The 17,062-nt window shown below is 38.4% G+C and overlaps 2 protein-coding genes across 5 annotated transcripts; one reads left to right on the plus strand and one right to left on the minus strand.

Moving 5' to 3' along the window:
• Nucleotides 1–1,815: 1,815 nt before the first annotated feature.
• Nucleotides 1,816–12,062, plus strand: ddx43 (DEAD (Asp-Glu-Ala-Asp) box polypeptide 43). 3 transcript variants are annotated; one of them, XM_007551097.2, is made up of 17 exons: nt 1,816–2,198; nt 2,420–2,475; nt 3,505–3,616; nt 4,114–4,305; nt 4,473–4,554; nt 5,278–5,437; nt 7,289–7,407; nt 7,502–7,612; nt 7,688–7,829; nt 8,011–8,111; nt 8,472–8,559; nt 8,657–8,784; nt 8,887–8,996; nt 10,102–10,240; nt 10,326–10,413; nt 10,683–10,846; nt 11,754–12,062. In XM_007551097.2, the coding sequence occupies exons 1-16, from the start codon at nt 1,871–1,873 to the stop codon at nt 10,833–10,835; spliced, it is 2,109 nt and encodes a 702-aa protein (XP_007551159.1). In that variant the 5' UTR covers nt 1,816–1,870; the 3' UTR covers nt 10,836–10,846; nt 11,754–12,062. The 3 variants fall into 3 exon arrangements, with proteins under 3 accessions (XP_007551159.1, XP_016526444.1, XP_007551160.1); XM_016670958.1 differs by having other exon boundaries at nt 11,757–12,062; XM_007551098.2 differs by having other exon boundaries at nt 4,120–4,305.
• Nucleotides 12,063–12,945: 883 nt separating this feature from the next.
• cgasa (cyclic GMP-AMP synthase a) lies at nt 12,946–17,060 on the minus strand. Of its 2 annotated transcripts, none has more exons than XM_007551100.2 (5): nt 15,654–17,060; nt 15,305–15,518; nt 14,826–14,981; nt 14,562–14,661; nt 12,946–14,331 (listed from the first exon to the last, which is right to left on the minus strand). In XM_007551100.2, exons 1-5 carry the CDS (start codon nt 16,485–16,487, stop codon nt 13,980–13,982), a joined length of 1,656 nt encoding a protein of 551 aa, XP_007551162.2. In that variant the 5' UTR covers nt 16,488–17,060; the 3' UTR covers nt 12,946–13,979. The 2 variants fall into 2 exon arrangements, with proteins under 2 accessions (XP_007551162.2, XP_007551161.2); XM_007551099.2 differs by having other exon boundaries at nt 14,826–15,083.
• Between the last annotated feature and the right edge of the window lie 2 nt (nt 17,061–17,062).

Consider the following 17,062-nt stretch of genomic DNA (forward strand, 5'->3'; position numbering starts at 1 on the left):
TATTTCATATATATATAGTTTTTTTTTACTCCTCCACCAACTATTTCAGTCATTTTAATATCTTCTGTGTTTGATTTGGATATTGGTTCATTTTTGGCACAGTCACTCTTGTCTTAAAATATGTTTTACTGTCAGTTACTTCCTTTATTGACGTCGTAACTTCCTCTGCGTTTGCCCCCGTTTTGGAAGCGGATTGCTAATTAATTTAACACTGAAGGTTAGAGCAAGTATTATTTTCAGAAAAAATGGTAACAATTAGCATTTGTGTGATTTTTGTAAAGCTCTTTAATCCATATAAAATTTCATTCTGGTGCAAAGAAAACATTCTCATCACAAACAGTGCAGCTTCTAGTGAATGCTGGGGTCTGGCAATGTGACATGGTATGTTCATGCCTGCATGATTTTGGAACAGATGTAATGTGTTTAATGGTTGACTGGGAAACTTTATCAGCCAATCGACTCAGATAGCTAGAATGCTGAGGAACTAAAGAGGCTATACTTCCCATGTGACATGCTAATGTTTGCAATCTGTAAATTGCTTAAGGGTGCCTTTTTGCTGAAAGAACTGCTTTTATTTCCATACATCGCCTACAACCTATTATATCAGATTGTACTTAAGTCAAACTGCTCATCTTGAACTGGGCATCCAGTCGTGTGGCGTTAAGCCTGAGACTTGATGACTTCAATGGCCGAAAATACTTAATTTCTCTACTGTTTGAACAGTAATTTATGACACAGCTGGCCTTAAAGCTTGATGATGTTAACATTGTTATTTCTTTGAAATTAATTTATTAAAGTGCACATTATATTCTCTGGATGAGAAATGCAAAAATGATTTTATTATTCATTAATAAAGTATGGATTAACAAAACTGTTTCTCGCATGTTTTCTAAATCATTTTAAGGGGGAGTCACATCTATCCAGTATTCATCAACTTCACCAGATAGAACCAAAAAATATATTTTTCCAAAGCTCTAATAGAGTAGAATATTTAACGAATGGTTTAAGGGAAGTTCAGTGAAAGTCAACGTCCAGAAAACTTCTCCAGAGGTTAGTTTTAACATTTACAGTGTAACTATCAATGAATGTTTTCTTGGAGAGTTCCCTGAATGATGACTACAAAATTCTTTATGGTTGGTCTTTATGATTATTTTCACAGCAGATATATTCCCTAAACATAAAAAAAAGCATATAACCTTCATTCAATACAGGTTAACCCTAAGGAACATCCCCCTGAACATAAGTTTCAACACACCGTTTTTCTTGGAAGAATCAAGTGTTCTTGAAAGTTATCTGCAACTTTTCTTTAGAGAACCTTCAGGGAACATTTCTCAAAAGGTTACATGAAAAGTAACCATAACTTTCACAATGCAACTTTCCCTGAACGTTTATCATTTAGTTTCAACTGCAGCAGAGCTTTCTGGCAGCTGGAAGGGAACTTTCACCAGACACCACAGGATCTTTCAGTGAATTTAATGTAATGTATTATGAACTAATGCTAAAATAATAATAATATAATAAATAAAAATAAAACATAGCACGATGCTAATAAAGTTGCATTATTTTGTTTCTGAAGTGAAGTTGAACACCTTATTGCAACTATCAGTTGAACACCTTATTGCAACTATCAGTCCCTAATCATCAAATCAAATTCCGTTCAAAAACACCGTAAAAAACACACCATGCATTAGTCATTTAATTTAAAAGACAATAAGACAAATACTTCTTCCACATGTATAATCTTATAAAATGCACAAAATTACACACACGCAAAAACATAAACGTATATTTAACTGGTTCCTGCCCAGACAGGAAGTGAGAAAGATTTCTTTGAGACTTCAGGGTTGATGGTGGCGCAGCAGAATTTAAAATGTCTGACTGGGAGGACGAGTACGACAAGCACGGTGTTGCCATTGAGAAACCTGCCCCTAAACTATCTGCGACTAACAACACGTGTTTGGGAAAAGATAGCCAAGGAGATGGAAGTGTTTATTCCGGTCTAAAAAGTCAAACCTGGTCTAGAGAACCGAACGAGGCGAGAGTTGAGCGCCGCCGAGATGCGTTCGAGTTCAGGAGCCGAAGAGGTGAAACAGACCGCGGCGGGGGGCCTGGAGACCGTCGGAGAGGGAACGAAATGTCCGACGGATTCCAATCTCTTACTTTCAAAGTGGAAAATATGTCCATTGGAAGGATAATTGGTAAGCTTAAAACCTGAACTCAGCTTAAAACAGACGTTGCTATTTGGTCTGCTAATTATGCTAAGTTAATTATTTTCTACCGTTTTAACTTCTTCCCCATTTAAATATTTACCGTTTCTTAAGCGGCTAATTTTACTGAATCGGGCAAAAACACTTTTAAATGTTTTATTTGTGTTTTGAAGTCTGGCTTGTTAAGGTTTAACATTGAACTGTGTTCACAGGTCGCGGCGGAGCTAAAATTCGTGAACTTGAAGAGAGCAGCGGTGCTCGGATCAAGGCAAGTGCTAACAGGAAGCGAGTAGGACCGCCAGAAACGGCGTCCTCGTTGCACACTGGAAACGCTTTGGGGTTGAATTACAACTGCTTATTGCATAAGTTACAAAAAAATAGGTTCCCGTTTATTAAGGACGTTTTTGTATTTATCTTAATTTTGGGGTAACTAGAACCACGAAGTACATCGACCCACTTTTTCTCAAAGGGAGATCTTGTTTCTGGGGTAGGAAAACAATCAACCAAAAAAACTGTAGAAACTGTGGGCTTGTTTGCCAGACCTTTCTTATGTTTTGTATCTAGAGCGATTTACAGTTCTGTTTTCCACAAAAATTTGTTGTTGACTTTATTAAAATGTACCTTTTTTATTTTACTATTGAGCAGATAAAACTTTGTTTTAAAATGTGAAGAAAATATATTTTAGTGGCCCTACGGTCTTTCAACTTAGCAACTCAAGCTCTCTTGGCAAAAGGTTTGGACACCATTTCAGTAAGCCACATGTTTACTGGATTGGACTTTACCAGCTGTGGTAATTTGACTATTTTAAAAATCTACCCATAACAATAACTATGAAATGTATTGTTTAATCTTTTTTTTTTTAATGCTTGTTTTAAGGGTCAAAATCAAGCTTGCAACAAGCATTCCAGTCTTACTATTATTTTTAGAATCTTCCACATGAAAGATCTTATCCATGGGTTAGAAAACCATTTGCTTTTGTATCAAACCCTCAGATTTTATTATTGATATGTTATTAAAAACAACTTACAAACTATCAGTCTAAGTTGAACAGACATCCAGCTAAACACGAATCAAAAATGGTTTTGTTGAAACAAAAGTGAGGCACCAACGTTTTTCCCAACAGGAAGTAAATGAACGTATAAAAACCTGAGTTATATTTAAACAGAAACTGCACACTTATAAGTTAGTCTGTGTTCCTGAATACTTTATTTAAAATGTAACTTTAAGACACAGTTGAGAGCATGTCTTAGGATATTTCCAGTGTAAAATGTAAATATTTTTTGTTTTGGTTTTAAAGATTACCAGGGGAGATTACGATGGAGAAGTGTCCATCTCTGGTTCGTCCGCTGCTCAGCAAAAGGCCAGAGGAATGATTGAAGACCTGACTGCAGGCGGCTCTTCTACTTACGGTACATATTGGTCTCTTTTGGAAGTGGTGAATTTTACTTTCACTGGGGAAAACTAACTGATAAGGCTTCAAGCTGGAGCTTTAAACAATATTATGGTGATTAAATAAAAAACATGAAGTAAAAAAACTGACATCCACTACAAATAAACTGAATTACTTATGGCAGTTTTGTAAGGGTGAACATCTGGGCCTGCAAGACCATGAGTTAAAAGGCTTATTTTCCTACAATATAACGTGTTAATCAGTGTGTTGTTCTGTAAAATACACCTAATCCCTTCTCCTTAGCCTTCATTCTTCTCGTTGAGAAAATTTGATCAATTGCATTGAGAGACCAGTTAGCCAGATCCATAATTTGTAGATTCGGAGGATGTGCAAAGAAAGACTCCAAAAAAAAAAAAAAAGAGTACTACTTTCTGGTCAAACATCGAGTTTCCTTTTCCTGCTGCTGGTGGTCAATACACTTTCTTCAAGTTCTTGGTACTGCGTTTTGTTTCTGAGGTCCAGGTAGAGGCCGGTACAGTGACGGGGAAAGGTTTGGAGGAAGAGCGGGTACAGGAGGGATGAACAGGAACGACTCCGCCTGGTCGAAGGAGGCGCCGCAGGCTGCAAGCGACAGCCCGACATCGTCGGCCATTGACTGGAACGACATCCGACAAAACAGGAAAAAATTTGAGGAGCTGAAGTGGAAAGGTGGGGCAGCCGATTCACGCCGAGTTCAGTCAGTAATGCGTTTTATTGCTGAACTGCTTTGGCGTTATGTACCCAAGTGTAAATAATGATTCCAGTGAAAACAAAATATATGCGTGTCATCCATGAGTTTGATCGAGCTCCTATTGATGTTCTCAAACTTTTCTCAGACCTCCCACCGCTGAAGAAGAACTTTTACACAGAAGCAGCGAGTGTGTCCATGCTCACACCTGATGAAGTCGCTGCATGGAGGTAACTTCTTTTTTTTTTCTTTTTTTTTTTACATCTGGCTGTTCCTTTTATTATAGATAAAAATCCAATTTTATTCTCAAACACTGAAGCTTCCTCTAGATTCTTCTTTTATTGTCCGACTTATACTAACATCAGTGACCAAAACTAATAATATTGTATTTAATGAGCAGCAATTTTAAGAAGTGTAAGGGGGAACCTTACAGCTACAGCAGGCAAAATGCTTTTTCTTGTCTGCTGAAACAGACAGAACCTGACACCCAGGCAAGGCGCTCAGTCATCTTTTAATTGTCTACTTTGTGTGGCTTAAACCACATAAGAACATGAACTGCAGGAAGTGCTCTTTCAGAGTTGGTATGTGAGCCGCAGGCCGGATATTTGCGTCTGTCCTCCAGATGTTTGCGTCTGTCCTGTGGAAGCACTTGGCTGTTCTCTGCTGATTTCCCCTGACATTTGCTAATACTGGTACTAAACAGAAAAAGTTGTCTGTGGGGAATTTTTTAAAATATTACCGTCAAAGTACCTAACAACAGAGGCTTAATATTTTTTGTACCATTAGTAAAGCTGTTTGCCTTTTTGTCAGTTTTGAATTTTCTGATCAAGTCCTAAACACTGGATAATAAATGTATTTACCACAGAAAACAATCTGCCTGCTGCCTCTTTAAATACAGTAAACCAAATCTGACCACTTTGTGATGTGAAACAAATTTTCCCCTATTTTTACAGGAAGGAAAATAACAATATATTTGTAGATGACATAAAGGAGGAGGGAGAGAAGCGACCCATTCCTAATCCCTGTCGTACGTTTCTGGAGGCTTTCCAACCGTATCCAGAGATTATGGAGAATATTGAGCGTGTTGGTTTTGTCAAGCCAACCCCCATCCAGGTATTATCCAAGCACTTACACAATTTCATGAAATAACATGTTTTCAGTTATCTTTTTTTTTTTCTTTTTTTTTTTACACAAATCCTATTCTTAGAACAAAATGAAACATTCTCATCAGCAGATGAAACAAACTTTAGAGCGGTGCTATCAGACTAACATTGGTGCATTTTTTTCTGTTTCGGAGTGTTGAGCTAAGCTCAGACTCAATGCAAATGGCCCTGCACTTTTACCAGTAAACTGTCACTACATGTGTGGCCAGGTGCAGCAAGGAGAATGCCCAGGAGCGATTTAGTTTTGAAAGTACTCCATAGCGGCATTGTTGGGAATCCTTATCTGCTTTAGGCCCATTTATGAAATTCGTATCTGTAGTCCCCATCAGAAGAAATGAAAGTGCACGAATGGCACTAACAGCTGGGAGAACTTCTTTTTTTTCTTTGTATGTAGAAAGTACCTCTCTTATTGTCAAAAAGTGAAACCAGATTCTTGTGTGTGAATCGCCACTAAATATTTTCCATTTCCTCTTGACGAAGCATGGCACATTCAGGTTTCACTATTTTTCTTCCTCTACTCTGAAGTTGCTCTTTTTAAGCTTCTCTAAACATCAAAGGTGGATGTTTTTCTCTTCTCTCTTTTGTTTGCATCGTCTAACAATCTCTGTGACTTTTCAATAACGTCTGATTGTTTTTATTTCTTTTCTAAGTAGTAGATGTCTAAATATTTACTGTCACCAAGTAAATATTCCTTAAACCCTCACTCATCAAGGTGTCCATGCATCTTTAAAAAGCCATAAATTGATGCGTTTAGACATAAATATGAGCTTAGCTTTTTTGCATCCATCATGGGTAAGTGCAAATGTATCACCAGTTGGCTGGACATTGTTCGTTTTTGCCTCTGGCTCACTTCTGTTGCCTTAAACGTACTTCAAGTTTACATTATCAGACTTAACTTAAGACACTATCAGTCTTAAGTTTTAAATTTGATCTGCAGAAAGCCTGATTATGTTCATGTTTTGTCAAATTTTTATACGGATGTAGGATGAAATTAAACTGCATTGTCATCCTGTTAAGTTTGCCTTTTATTTCACAATAACAGAAGAGGAGAGATTTAATATTAAAATGGGATGTTTAGATAACTCTACATTGTGCTGGTATCATTAACATTATTTCTGCTTTGCGCTGAAGCACTAGGTTTATTGCACAGCTTATCTGCACAGGTGAGCTTGAGCAAGTGATTGTTCTGAACAGACCTTTCAGTCATTGTTTCGGTTTCATAAAGCCCAACTCTGTTGCTGATTTTACTGCACCACATCAGAAGTACCAACAAAGAGTCTCAGAACAATTTATATGTGGATATTTTTGATTTAATTAACTTATAAAATCAATAAATAATAATTAAATTTATAAAATCAAAGTAATAGCAGAATCATTTATTCTCAGAGATCAGGCTAGAGAAGGAAGAAAATGAAGAAGTGAAACTTGACACAGTTCTCTTTGATATCATCTTCAGTCACGTAAACGGCACCTCCCCTCCAACTCCCTCATCTCAGGGAGTCTCTTTCTCAGGCTTCTTACAAAGAAACCCCTGTGGCCTTGAACCAAAACCCTCAAAGGAGTTTTGCTAAAGTTTTATCAGCTTCCATTTTTCCCAGTAATTAAGCCAAAGTTTCTATTTTGTCAACCGAACATGACCAAACTCTGGTCCTTTCATTAAGTTCAAATGAGGACCATTAGGATTTACACGCCATTTAAGAACCGACTTGAACACCTGTGTACATTTTGAAGTTACTTAATTTGGTAAAAGTGCAGCTTGTATTAACATGGTTGATGACCTGCTGCACAACCCGTTGACCAGTCTCAGGCCTGGCCGGTGCTTCTCATCGGGGAGGACCTGATAGCGATTGCTCAGACAGGAACAGGGAAAACTCTGGCCTACCTGCTGCCGGGCTTCATTCATATGGACGGACAGCCTGTGTGAGTTCAGAACTTTTTTGCTTTCATGAAAATGATCATGTGGATTATTTTTTGTGCATTTATTAAAACCCTTGTGTTCTCGTTTCAACAATAGACGCAGAGCTGAAAGGGGAGGCCCGGGCATGTTGGTGCTGACCCCGACCAGAGAACTTGCTCTACAGATTGAAGCAGAGTGCAGCAAGTACAGCTTCAAAGGATACAAAAGGTAAACCTGTGGTAAAGGATCAGTTACTTGTGCTTTGATAGAATCACAGTGTCCTTCTTTTCCTCCGTCTCTTAGCATCTGTGTCTACGGAGGGGGAGACAGAAGAGGACAGATCAACCTGGTGAAGAGCGGCGTGGACATCGTGATCGCTACACCTGGCCGACTCAACGACTTACAGATGAACGACCTCATCAATCTACGCTCCATCACCTACTTGGTCAGCTTTTATTGCTTTTTCTTTTCCAACATTTGCAGTACAGAATGCCTCTTTCTTTTCGACGATTGTGTTTTTTAGAAATTCTTGTACTGAAAAGGTTTAAATCTGAACTTTTATCTACTTTTACATGCCGTTTGGAAAAGTTTTGATGCTGAAGTGATTGTTGGGGTGGGGGGGAAAGGTGCTGGACGAGGCTGACCGCATGCTCGACATGGGCTTCGAACCGCAGATTCTGAAGATTCTGCTGGACATTCGTCCAGACCGGCAGACAGTCATGACCAGGTATACCTCAGTTTTTAATCATAGTAGGGACATTAGTACTTAATCCAGAGCAAAGACGATCGGGCAGCTCTTGAGGAGTTGGCCAAAATAGCTTTGCTGGAGTAATCTGTGTTTATGAACATAAAAATGTTTCATCATGGCTGAAAAGAAGTTGGATTTTGAGAAGCATCAGATATAATTTAATCAGACATTTAAGGATGTTTCTAACAATAGAAAGTAATGTAAAGAATCCTTTCACTGCTTATTCTTAGCTAACTGTAAATATTCTTCCTGGTGTTTCAGTTTCCTTCCCAATTTAATATCAAATGTATGATGTAAAAGACTGAAAACTGAACTGCTATTGTTGGCTTCATGTTTCAGTGCCACCTGGCCCACAGGTGTAAGAAGATTGGCTAAATCCTATTTAAAGAATCCCATGATGGTTTATGTGGGAACTCTGGACTTGGCTGTAAGAGGAAGTGAAAACATTCTGTTTGTGCTTCACTTTTATTTCGTCTTTTGTTTCCCCGTGCTTCATGCTTTGCGTCTCTCCATCTGTGCATCAGGCAGTAAACACGGTGCAGCAGACCCTAGAGATTGTTAAGGAGGAGGAGAAAAAGATGTATGTTTTTGACTTCATCAGGAACATGCAACCCCAGGATAAAGTCTTAATCTTTGTGGGCAAGAAGATTACGTGAGTGAGGAGATGACCACTTCTTTTAAAAGATGAGCCACAACTACTGTTGGAACCTGCACCGACTGTGTGCCCTCTGTGTTTGTGTTTCTGTGAAACCAGTGCAGACGACCTGTCGAGTGACATGTCTCTGCAAGGTATTGCTGTGCAGTGTCTCCATGGAGACCGCGAACAAAGCTCCCGGGAAGAGGCTCTCCGGGACTTTAAGGAGAGTATGTCAGAAAACCGTCATTTATTAATTTTCAACATTTAAAAGTCCTAAATTTGTTTGATTAAAATTTAATTTAAAACAATGTCTGTTGGCCTTAAATATGTTCATTACAGGTCTTAAACTACTTTTTTTTGTGCACATGACACCTTCATTGCATTCTGTGATTCAATTATTACAATCACAAAAATCAGTAATTATCTGCTAATTCTAGCCTGCTTTTTTTGCTTTTTCTTGGGCACAAAGCTGAGTTCACAGTGTTTGCTGTGCTTAATTGTAATTCTGTAAGTTCTCCCAGACATCTCCTATATTTGGAGTGTTTTTTTTTTCTGACGTAAATTTCATTCATGGTGGCACTTGATAGATCTTAAATCAGACATATTTTAAATAGATTTGATATTGATAAATACTTTGTTAAATAAGACTTTTCCCCCCCAAACCAGTCCTTTTTGAAAACAATTTGTTGCACCGGACTTCATTTAGTGCCAGTGTTTCCCAACCCTGGTCCTTCAGGCTGTCCTGCATGTTGTAGATGTTTCCCTGCTTTAATGCACCTGATTCAGCTGATTGCAGTTCAGCCATTGCCTGTTAATCTGCCATCAATTGAAATCAACTCGGCTGAAACAAGGAAACGCCTTAAACGTACAGAGCAGTGTGCCCTGAGGATCAGGGTTGGGGAATCACTGATTTAGAAAGGTCAAATTAATGGCGCATAATACAAATGCATGCCACAATATTTAGGTTTTTACTCGTAAAAGGCTTGAACCATTTCCTTCCACTTCCCAATTAAGGAACTGCTGGTCTACCACATTAATTAACAGAAAAATACATTGAATTTTGCTAGACTTTGTTTTGGGTTTATTTACCTAGAATTCCCTGCGTTATAGTCCACTTCCTGCTTTTGGGGTGGTTTCCAGTCCGCTTAGAATTTACATAAAAATTCAAACTACACCAGAATTTGCTATTTTGTTCCCCGTCAGAGTTTGATTGCACATTCAGACCTCTCCAAACAAACTGGACTTTAAAGGCAAACAAACCAGAGTTCAATTAAAGCAGACTACGCAGGGCTGGTGTGAATGCACCCTTAGTGTTTGTGTTCACTTTTTCAGGTCGGGTTCGCATCCTGGTCGCCACAGATCTGGCCTCCAGAGGGTTGGATGTCCATGACATCACGCATGTTTTTAACTACGACTTCCCAAGAAACATCGAAGAGTACGTCCACCGTGTGGGCCGAACAGGCCGAGCAGGGTAAGAGATCGACGGTGTTAACCATCACATGTGTAACCTTATCTTACTCTGGGTTAGTTGTGACGGGGATGCATTTTTATTCCAGACGATCCGGTGCTGCTGTTACTCTGTTAACTAGAGATAACTGGAGGATGGCCGCAGAGCTGATTTCTATCCTGGAGAGAGCAGGACAAGTAAATACTTGCAAATTGTTTATCAGAACGTTTAAATGGAAAATATCAATACTGAAAAGTGTTGCCCTAAACATTGACCAATAAATGTATGTATATCAGTCAACAAAGGAAGGTTATTCAATGACATTGATGTAACTGACTTGTAATGATATGAAATCTAAATTATATATGCAACATTTAAGGGAAGGCACCAACAATGCTGGCATTTGGTGCAGTATCTGAATGTGTAAATGTTGGGTAGCAACCCACATCACATGATGTTGTTTCAGGACGTCCCAGAAGACTTGGTGCTGATGGCAGAGAGATACGAGAAGCACAAGATGGAGAGAGAGATGTATACTCCAAGAGGACATGGATGGGGTGGAAGAGGAGGCGGTGGACGGAGAGACGGCAATGACAGAGGCCAAAACTGGCGATTCTAATCTCTGGAGATGTAAGTTTGCACGCTCTCTAAAGCTCAGATCCAGTCCTCGAGAGCTGCCGTCCTGCAACTTTCAGATGCTTCCCTGCTCCAACACACCTGAATCAAATGAATGGCTCGTTCCCAGGCCTGTTCAGAGCTGATCCCGGTCTGTTGGAGTATGGATCCATCTGACGGTATCTCTCGAGGACTGGACGTGAACACCCCTGCGCTAAACAACCATGTGAATAGGACTGTGTAATTTTACGATATTTATCGATATTTTTTTTTTTCTTCAAAAAGTATCGATTTTTCATCTGCGAGTATCGATGCATTAAATCCTACTTTGAGTTTTGTGTCAAATTCATATGAATGAAATGACAGCTATCAGACATGACATTTTTTACCCAGTTGCACATGTACATTAAAAATGACATGCAATGAAACAACCAGTTACAATTAATTAATGAAATAAAATGGATAAATTACATTGAATAATATAAGTGAATAAGACATAAAAAAAAGTTTCTTGTCTGCATAAGCAAATACACAAAGTCACACAATTAGCATTTTAACAAAGCAAATGTATAACAAAAACATCTATTAAATTAATTCAATCCAAGTCTGGAACAGTCACAAAATGTCACCAAAATCACTTTGTTTCTCTAAAATCTTTCATAAAATCATAAAAATGTATTGAATAATATCATTTGCTGTATATTGTGATATATCACAATATACGATACCGCGTATTGTATCATGAGGTTAGTGTATTTATAGCGTAAGAGGAAAATGTACCGTCATGCAGCACTAAACTATTAAGATTGGTGAACGTCAATAAAAATGTGACACACAGACTATTAGTAAAAACAGAAAATAATGAAAATGTATTTTTGTGTTACTTTGGAAATGTGACATTTTGTTTTTTTTTCTTTCTCAGCAGGTTGGAATACAGTCTAAAGCTGGCTGTAATTTCTTTTGATTGTACATAAGTTTTTTTTATTCTTTTGCTTAAAATTTATTTTAAAAAATGTCTGTTTTGCCAGGTAGACATCATTATTGTTTTTCATACAAGTTTAAAGGTTAACAGATTGCACTGTTCTTAGTCCAGTGTTTGTTTTTTCTGTGTCATCAGCCTTGTTTCTATAGACTGAATATGTGTGGAATTTTTTTGGGGGGGAAACGTGTTAAATAAATTCTCTTTTTGAAGAAACATCCTGTCCAGTGTGCATCTTAAGTTGTCGTTCAAAATATTTAATTACAAAGGTCGAGGTATTCTGTAATTGTAAAGGAAAAAAACAAAATGTTTAATTTCTATTGCTTCCTGTCTTTCAACTGTATCAAGAATTTTGCAGACTGAAAAGATAAGGAAAATAAATTAAACTTCAAAACATTACTATTTTCCCAACCCTGTAAATGATCTTTTCTTCACTTTTAACCACGGCAAGAAGGCAGTGGTGCAGTGAATGTAGAGTCTTCCAACACTTAAACAGACACAGTCCTCCTGAGAGGCCAGCATGGTCACGATAAGTTTGAAAAGACTGAAGAAGCAAAACAAATAAAACTTCATAATCATTACCTTTCTACCAAACTCAAAGGTAAGATTTTAGTTGACCCACAGCATGAAGGCTCTTGTGCAGCATATAGAGTAACTAATGTAATTGCCTTCCAACACTAACTTAAAGCTGTAAATTCTGTGAACGTCATAAAGTCACTGAATGTCGTAACGTTCAGTGATTCAGTGGCTGTGATGATTATCTTGTATGAGTAATTCTTAACGTCCTTATAAATTACCATGAGACCAAGAAAGCTGTAAGTTTCTGTTTTGCTAATTTATTTAACCTGTTTTGCAGGTACATTTTATTCCAGTACATGCTTATTTCTTATTATTTATGCAACTGGTGTAATATAAAGCAGTTATCTTTGTGGATTGGACATATTTAACTTAAGATGTGGATTACTGTAAGGTCTTGTGAGAACTGCTGTGTGCCAGTCGCCTTCTATCAGGAATCAAACAGAAATCTTTTACAAATGACTGATTTATTCCCCTTCCCGAGCAGGTTGGATTATATATGGCCACCCAGTAATGCCCGCAATCACAACATGAGCCGCATGTCAAAGAAATGCTAGAGTTCAGTTTCTTTTTTATTTTTACTTTATTTTAATCCAAATTTTATAATCTTACAAAGAAAAACATCGACATTAAGCAGCATAAATGCGTCACTAAGGGAAGGAGATGGTGATGCATTGCAAAAAAAATCACACAAAAAAAACAGGTAAACTGAATAACAGTGAACTTTGATAAAATGCCAAAACTTATGGAGATGGGGCCAAAGTTCAATTTCACATTAGAAGAAAATTGCATTCCCAGAACATTTAAATCAGATGACGGTTTATAACTCAAAATGTGAGATCGTTTTATGCCACCCAAATAAAATTTTGCAGAGTTGGTCATTAGACAACCACAAAACATGCAAATGGCTACACTGTAAAATGTTTATTTGGGTTCATTTAGTAAAAACTAAACGGTGCATAAATATCAGTCACCAGATGACTTTTCCCCCTTTATTATTAGTGTAACTGGTATTTTTTTATCATTAAACAAATATGCACAATGGATTACATAAGAAAATGACTTTGCAACATCCAGTTTCACCTCATGAACAAGGTACGACTAAGACGAAGCCACCAAGGACCTGAGTGGGATTGTGTTGATAGGAGTGGTTAACATCTCGTGTTGTGAATCAGAACCAATCTGGTATAAGTTTGTAGACTGGGGGAAAAAATTAATAGGTGGACAACTAACGCTTGTACAGCAGATTTCATTGGGGCCATTGCAGTAGGTTAATCTGCTGATTATGAATATATTTCATTCAAATGTTAATAAACCCCTGAACCTTTGTAATATTAAAAGCAGATCTATGTGACGTAAAAATAACTACTGCGATTGTAAATGTGTTTATATAGTGTTTCTTAAGAGGAATTAGTGGAAACAATAGAAACTCCGTTTCTTTAAATATTTAATAAAAAAGAAATATTTAAATAATTTAGTTTTTTTGTTTTGTTTTTTAACAGGAAAAAACCCCCCAGTAAAATCTCTCTCACATCAGTGAAATTGATCTGACATGAACGTTGAGCTCGGGATCAGAATTTCCCGTTCTGTCGCTTAACACGGATTTTGAAGATATGCGTCAAAGATGGGGAAGCCGTTTTCTCGTTGCTCCTTGACGCAGTCTGCCAAATGCTTGCAGCGGGTTTTCCCCAGACCAGAGAGAAGGTTCTGACTGGGGATGAAGAAGTTGTAGAGTTCACCACGTCTCAGGTGGCTTTCGAAGTCCTGCAGGAGCAGGCCGAAGCACCGACTGAGATCTGACGCTCCCCAGTCGCTGTCTCTGGTTCTGGAGCAGCAGGCGTGCAGGAGCGTCGTCTTGGCGTGGTAGGAGCAGAACTTGGCAAGTGAAGGGTCGTTTTCCTTCAGCAGATGCAGGAGATGCTTGAGGAGCTTCAGACAGTGTTTTCTGGATAAAAAAAAAACTCGAATAAATACACTTGAGAATTGATAAAGAACTGAAAAAAGTTTTGAGATTATGAATCCCACACGTGATTAAAAAAAATGTTATCAGAGGGCCTGGATTTTCCATCAAAGAAAATCTGGTTATATCTTTTGCCGAGGCTGTCTTTAATTCTGTAATTATGTTAATTACATAAAAAAAAATAGTGTTTGCAAAATATGTGTAAGCAGTCTTGCCTGCAGCAGCTTGCTCCCCCTCTTTCACAGCATGTCTTCTCCGATCCATGTTTCTTTATAATATCCTTCTCAATGTGGGAGAATGAAATCCGCCAGACATCTGCGATGGAAAGACAAAACAGTCCATTAGCTGCAGTGTAAGGCTTGTCTAGTAAGATAGCATGTAAACTCTTTAATCTTCTTGTATTAGACATTCCTAATCCTCTTTTCAGTCTGCCAACACTTGGATAATTCAGTTCAGAAGTTCTGTAAAGTTGCACTCACCTTTGTTAAGAACGCCGTCGTTTTCCACGTTGCCTCTACCTTCGTATTTTGGCACAAGGTAGTAAGGTTTCCATTTGTACTCCCGTTTCACTTTAGTCCCAAGCCACTGGTCAATTTTCAAGCCGTCGCTGGTGAAAGACGGCCAGCTTGATGTCACTTTGAGACAGAGAACAACATCGAGGGAAATGGTGACTGAGCCCACTTTATGGGCCAAGGTCACTGCAGGGCAGCCTCCTTTTTTTCTCTCAATCGTCCACGCTAAAGCAAGAAAGACAGTTTTCATTACAAAATGATGACTGGTTTATATTCACCTCACCCCCCGAAAAATGGATGTAATTACTGGAAATGTGATATATTCATGAAATATTTGCATTCTTATCACATACCATATCAAACAATTTCTGTAACATATTTGTTTGATTAAGTTAATTTGACATAAAATGCAAACGCAGAACAAAGCCCCCAAGTTGGGCACTAACCTGGAAATCCCTTGGCAAATTTCTTCACTTCGTTTCTGAACTCTTGAAGCATTTCGCTTGCGGATAAAACATCATTCTGCTGGAATTTCATTAAATGGCTATTGCCACGTTTTAATGCCACGCTGTAGAAGGCTCCGTTTTCCCGAAATGGTTCGACCTGAACTCGTTCAACCGGCATTGGAAGCATAACGTCAAACTCGTCAGGATCTAAGATCTGTGTGAACAAGAATGTCATTTGGCATAAATAACTTAGTGACGTTATGGTTACCAGATGATGGCATTTCTAAAAATGTTTGTGCTGTGGAACACATTCAATAAATCTGAGAAAATGTTAGCAGTTGTATCTCACCTTAAGGTTTTCATAATAGCTTCCTGTGCGCAGCGGTTCGTCCACGTCTTGAAAACATATGGTTTCCTTTTTTAAATGCCTAATTAGGTTTCCTATAAAATCATTCACAACTTTACTCGTATCTGATTTGTCCTTTGCCCTAATCTTCAGTTTTCCTAAAGTAGACTGTAGGACAGAGTCCCCTGAAACTGATCTTGTCTTCAGCATCTTTGGCTTTATTTTGTCAGCATGTTCTGTATCGCAGGACTTTTCAGCAGCTGTTTCTTTTTTCCCCCCTGAAGGTCTATCTATCTTTTTCTCCTCAAGTTGTGCGCCTTCCATCTTTCCTGCAGCCTTGGTACAGCGAGTTAGGGTCTCTTCCTTACCACCAGCTTTAGGTTTAGTGGTCTTGAGAGAAGCCTTTGCCGTCTCTGACCTCATTGTTGTAGCTTGTGATTCCAGGTCTCTATGCAAAGGAGGTTTTTTCACTGATGTGGACCTGCTGGAATGGATTTGGGTTTTAGTCTTCTCTGGAGGCGTTTGTTGTTCTCTGCTATGCTCCCTCGTCAAATGTTTGCCCTTTTCTTTAGTGGTTTCCTTCACAGGCGGCTTTTCTTTGGCATGGTTTGGCTTCAGAGGATCCTCTTTCTTTTTCCTCCCGATGGTTTCCCGTTTCTCCTTTCTAGAGTCCGAACATTGTGTTGAGTCAGGGCTCTTTGCCTGACGAGATTTCTCTCTGCAACTCATGATGAGGAAATGAAAGCAATGAAACCGCGCTGCTGAAAATATACTAATGCCAGGCTTCCTGTTACACGCCCCTACCATATTTGGTTGAATGCCCTCGAGCTCTTCCATGCGCAGTTGTATTCAGTCATTTACTTTCTCACAGATTAGATATCTTTTCATTGAGTGGATTTATGTGCAGTTTTGTTTCCATCATTATAAAAAAAAAAGATGTTTTTTATTCCTGTGACAACAGCTACATCCTGTGGCTATAAGCTTGAATTAATGGAATTTTCTGACTTTCTAAATGCATAGCTTCAGATACAAACATAGTACTACCAGACAACAAAGTACTTTGGTTGAAAGATGTTTAATGTTGCAAAGAGGCTCATGCCGTCTCACAATAAGGTGCAGTAGCTTATGCCAATTCAGTATTCCTCGGTGAAAGTGCAAAATTAGCAAAAATGCCAATCAAAGTGCTTCAGGAGTCAAAAAGAGAGGCTGTTTTGAGTCCCTTCACAAGGACAGGCTTAAACTTCTTCTAAGTGGTATTTAAAGCTTAAATACAACAGATGTTTCACTAATACACTAAAACGGTTCTAGCTAACATGTTTAACTCTTGCTATTGGTTCACATTGAGCAGTAAGTAGGTGTGAAGACTTAAAGCAGAACATGTAAAGAGACCCTGGACCATAACTCCAGACAGC

Source organism: Poecilia formosa, unplaced genomic scaffold (genome assembly GCF_000485575.1).
Source record: "Poecilia formosa unplaced genomic scaffold, Poecilia_formosa-5.1.2 Scaffold40, whole genome shotgun sequence".
Lineage (NCBI taxonomy): Eukaryota > Metazoa > Chordata > Actinopteri > Cyprinodontiformes > Poeciliidae > Poecilia > Poecilia formosa.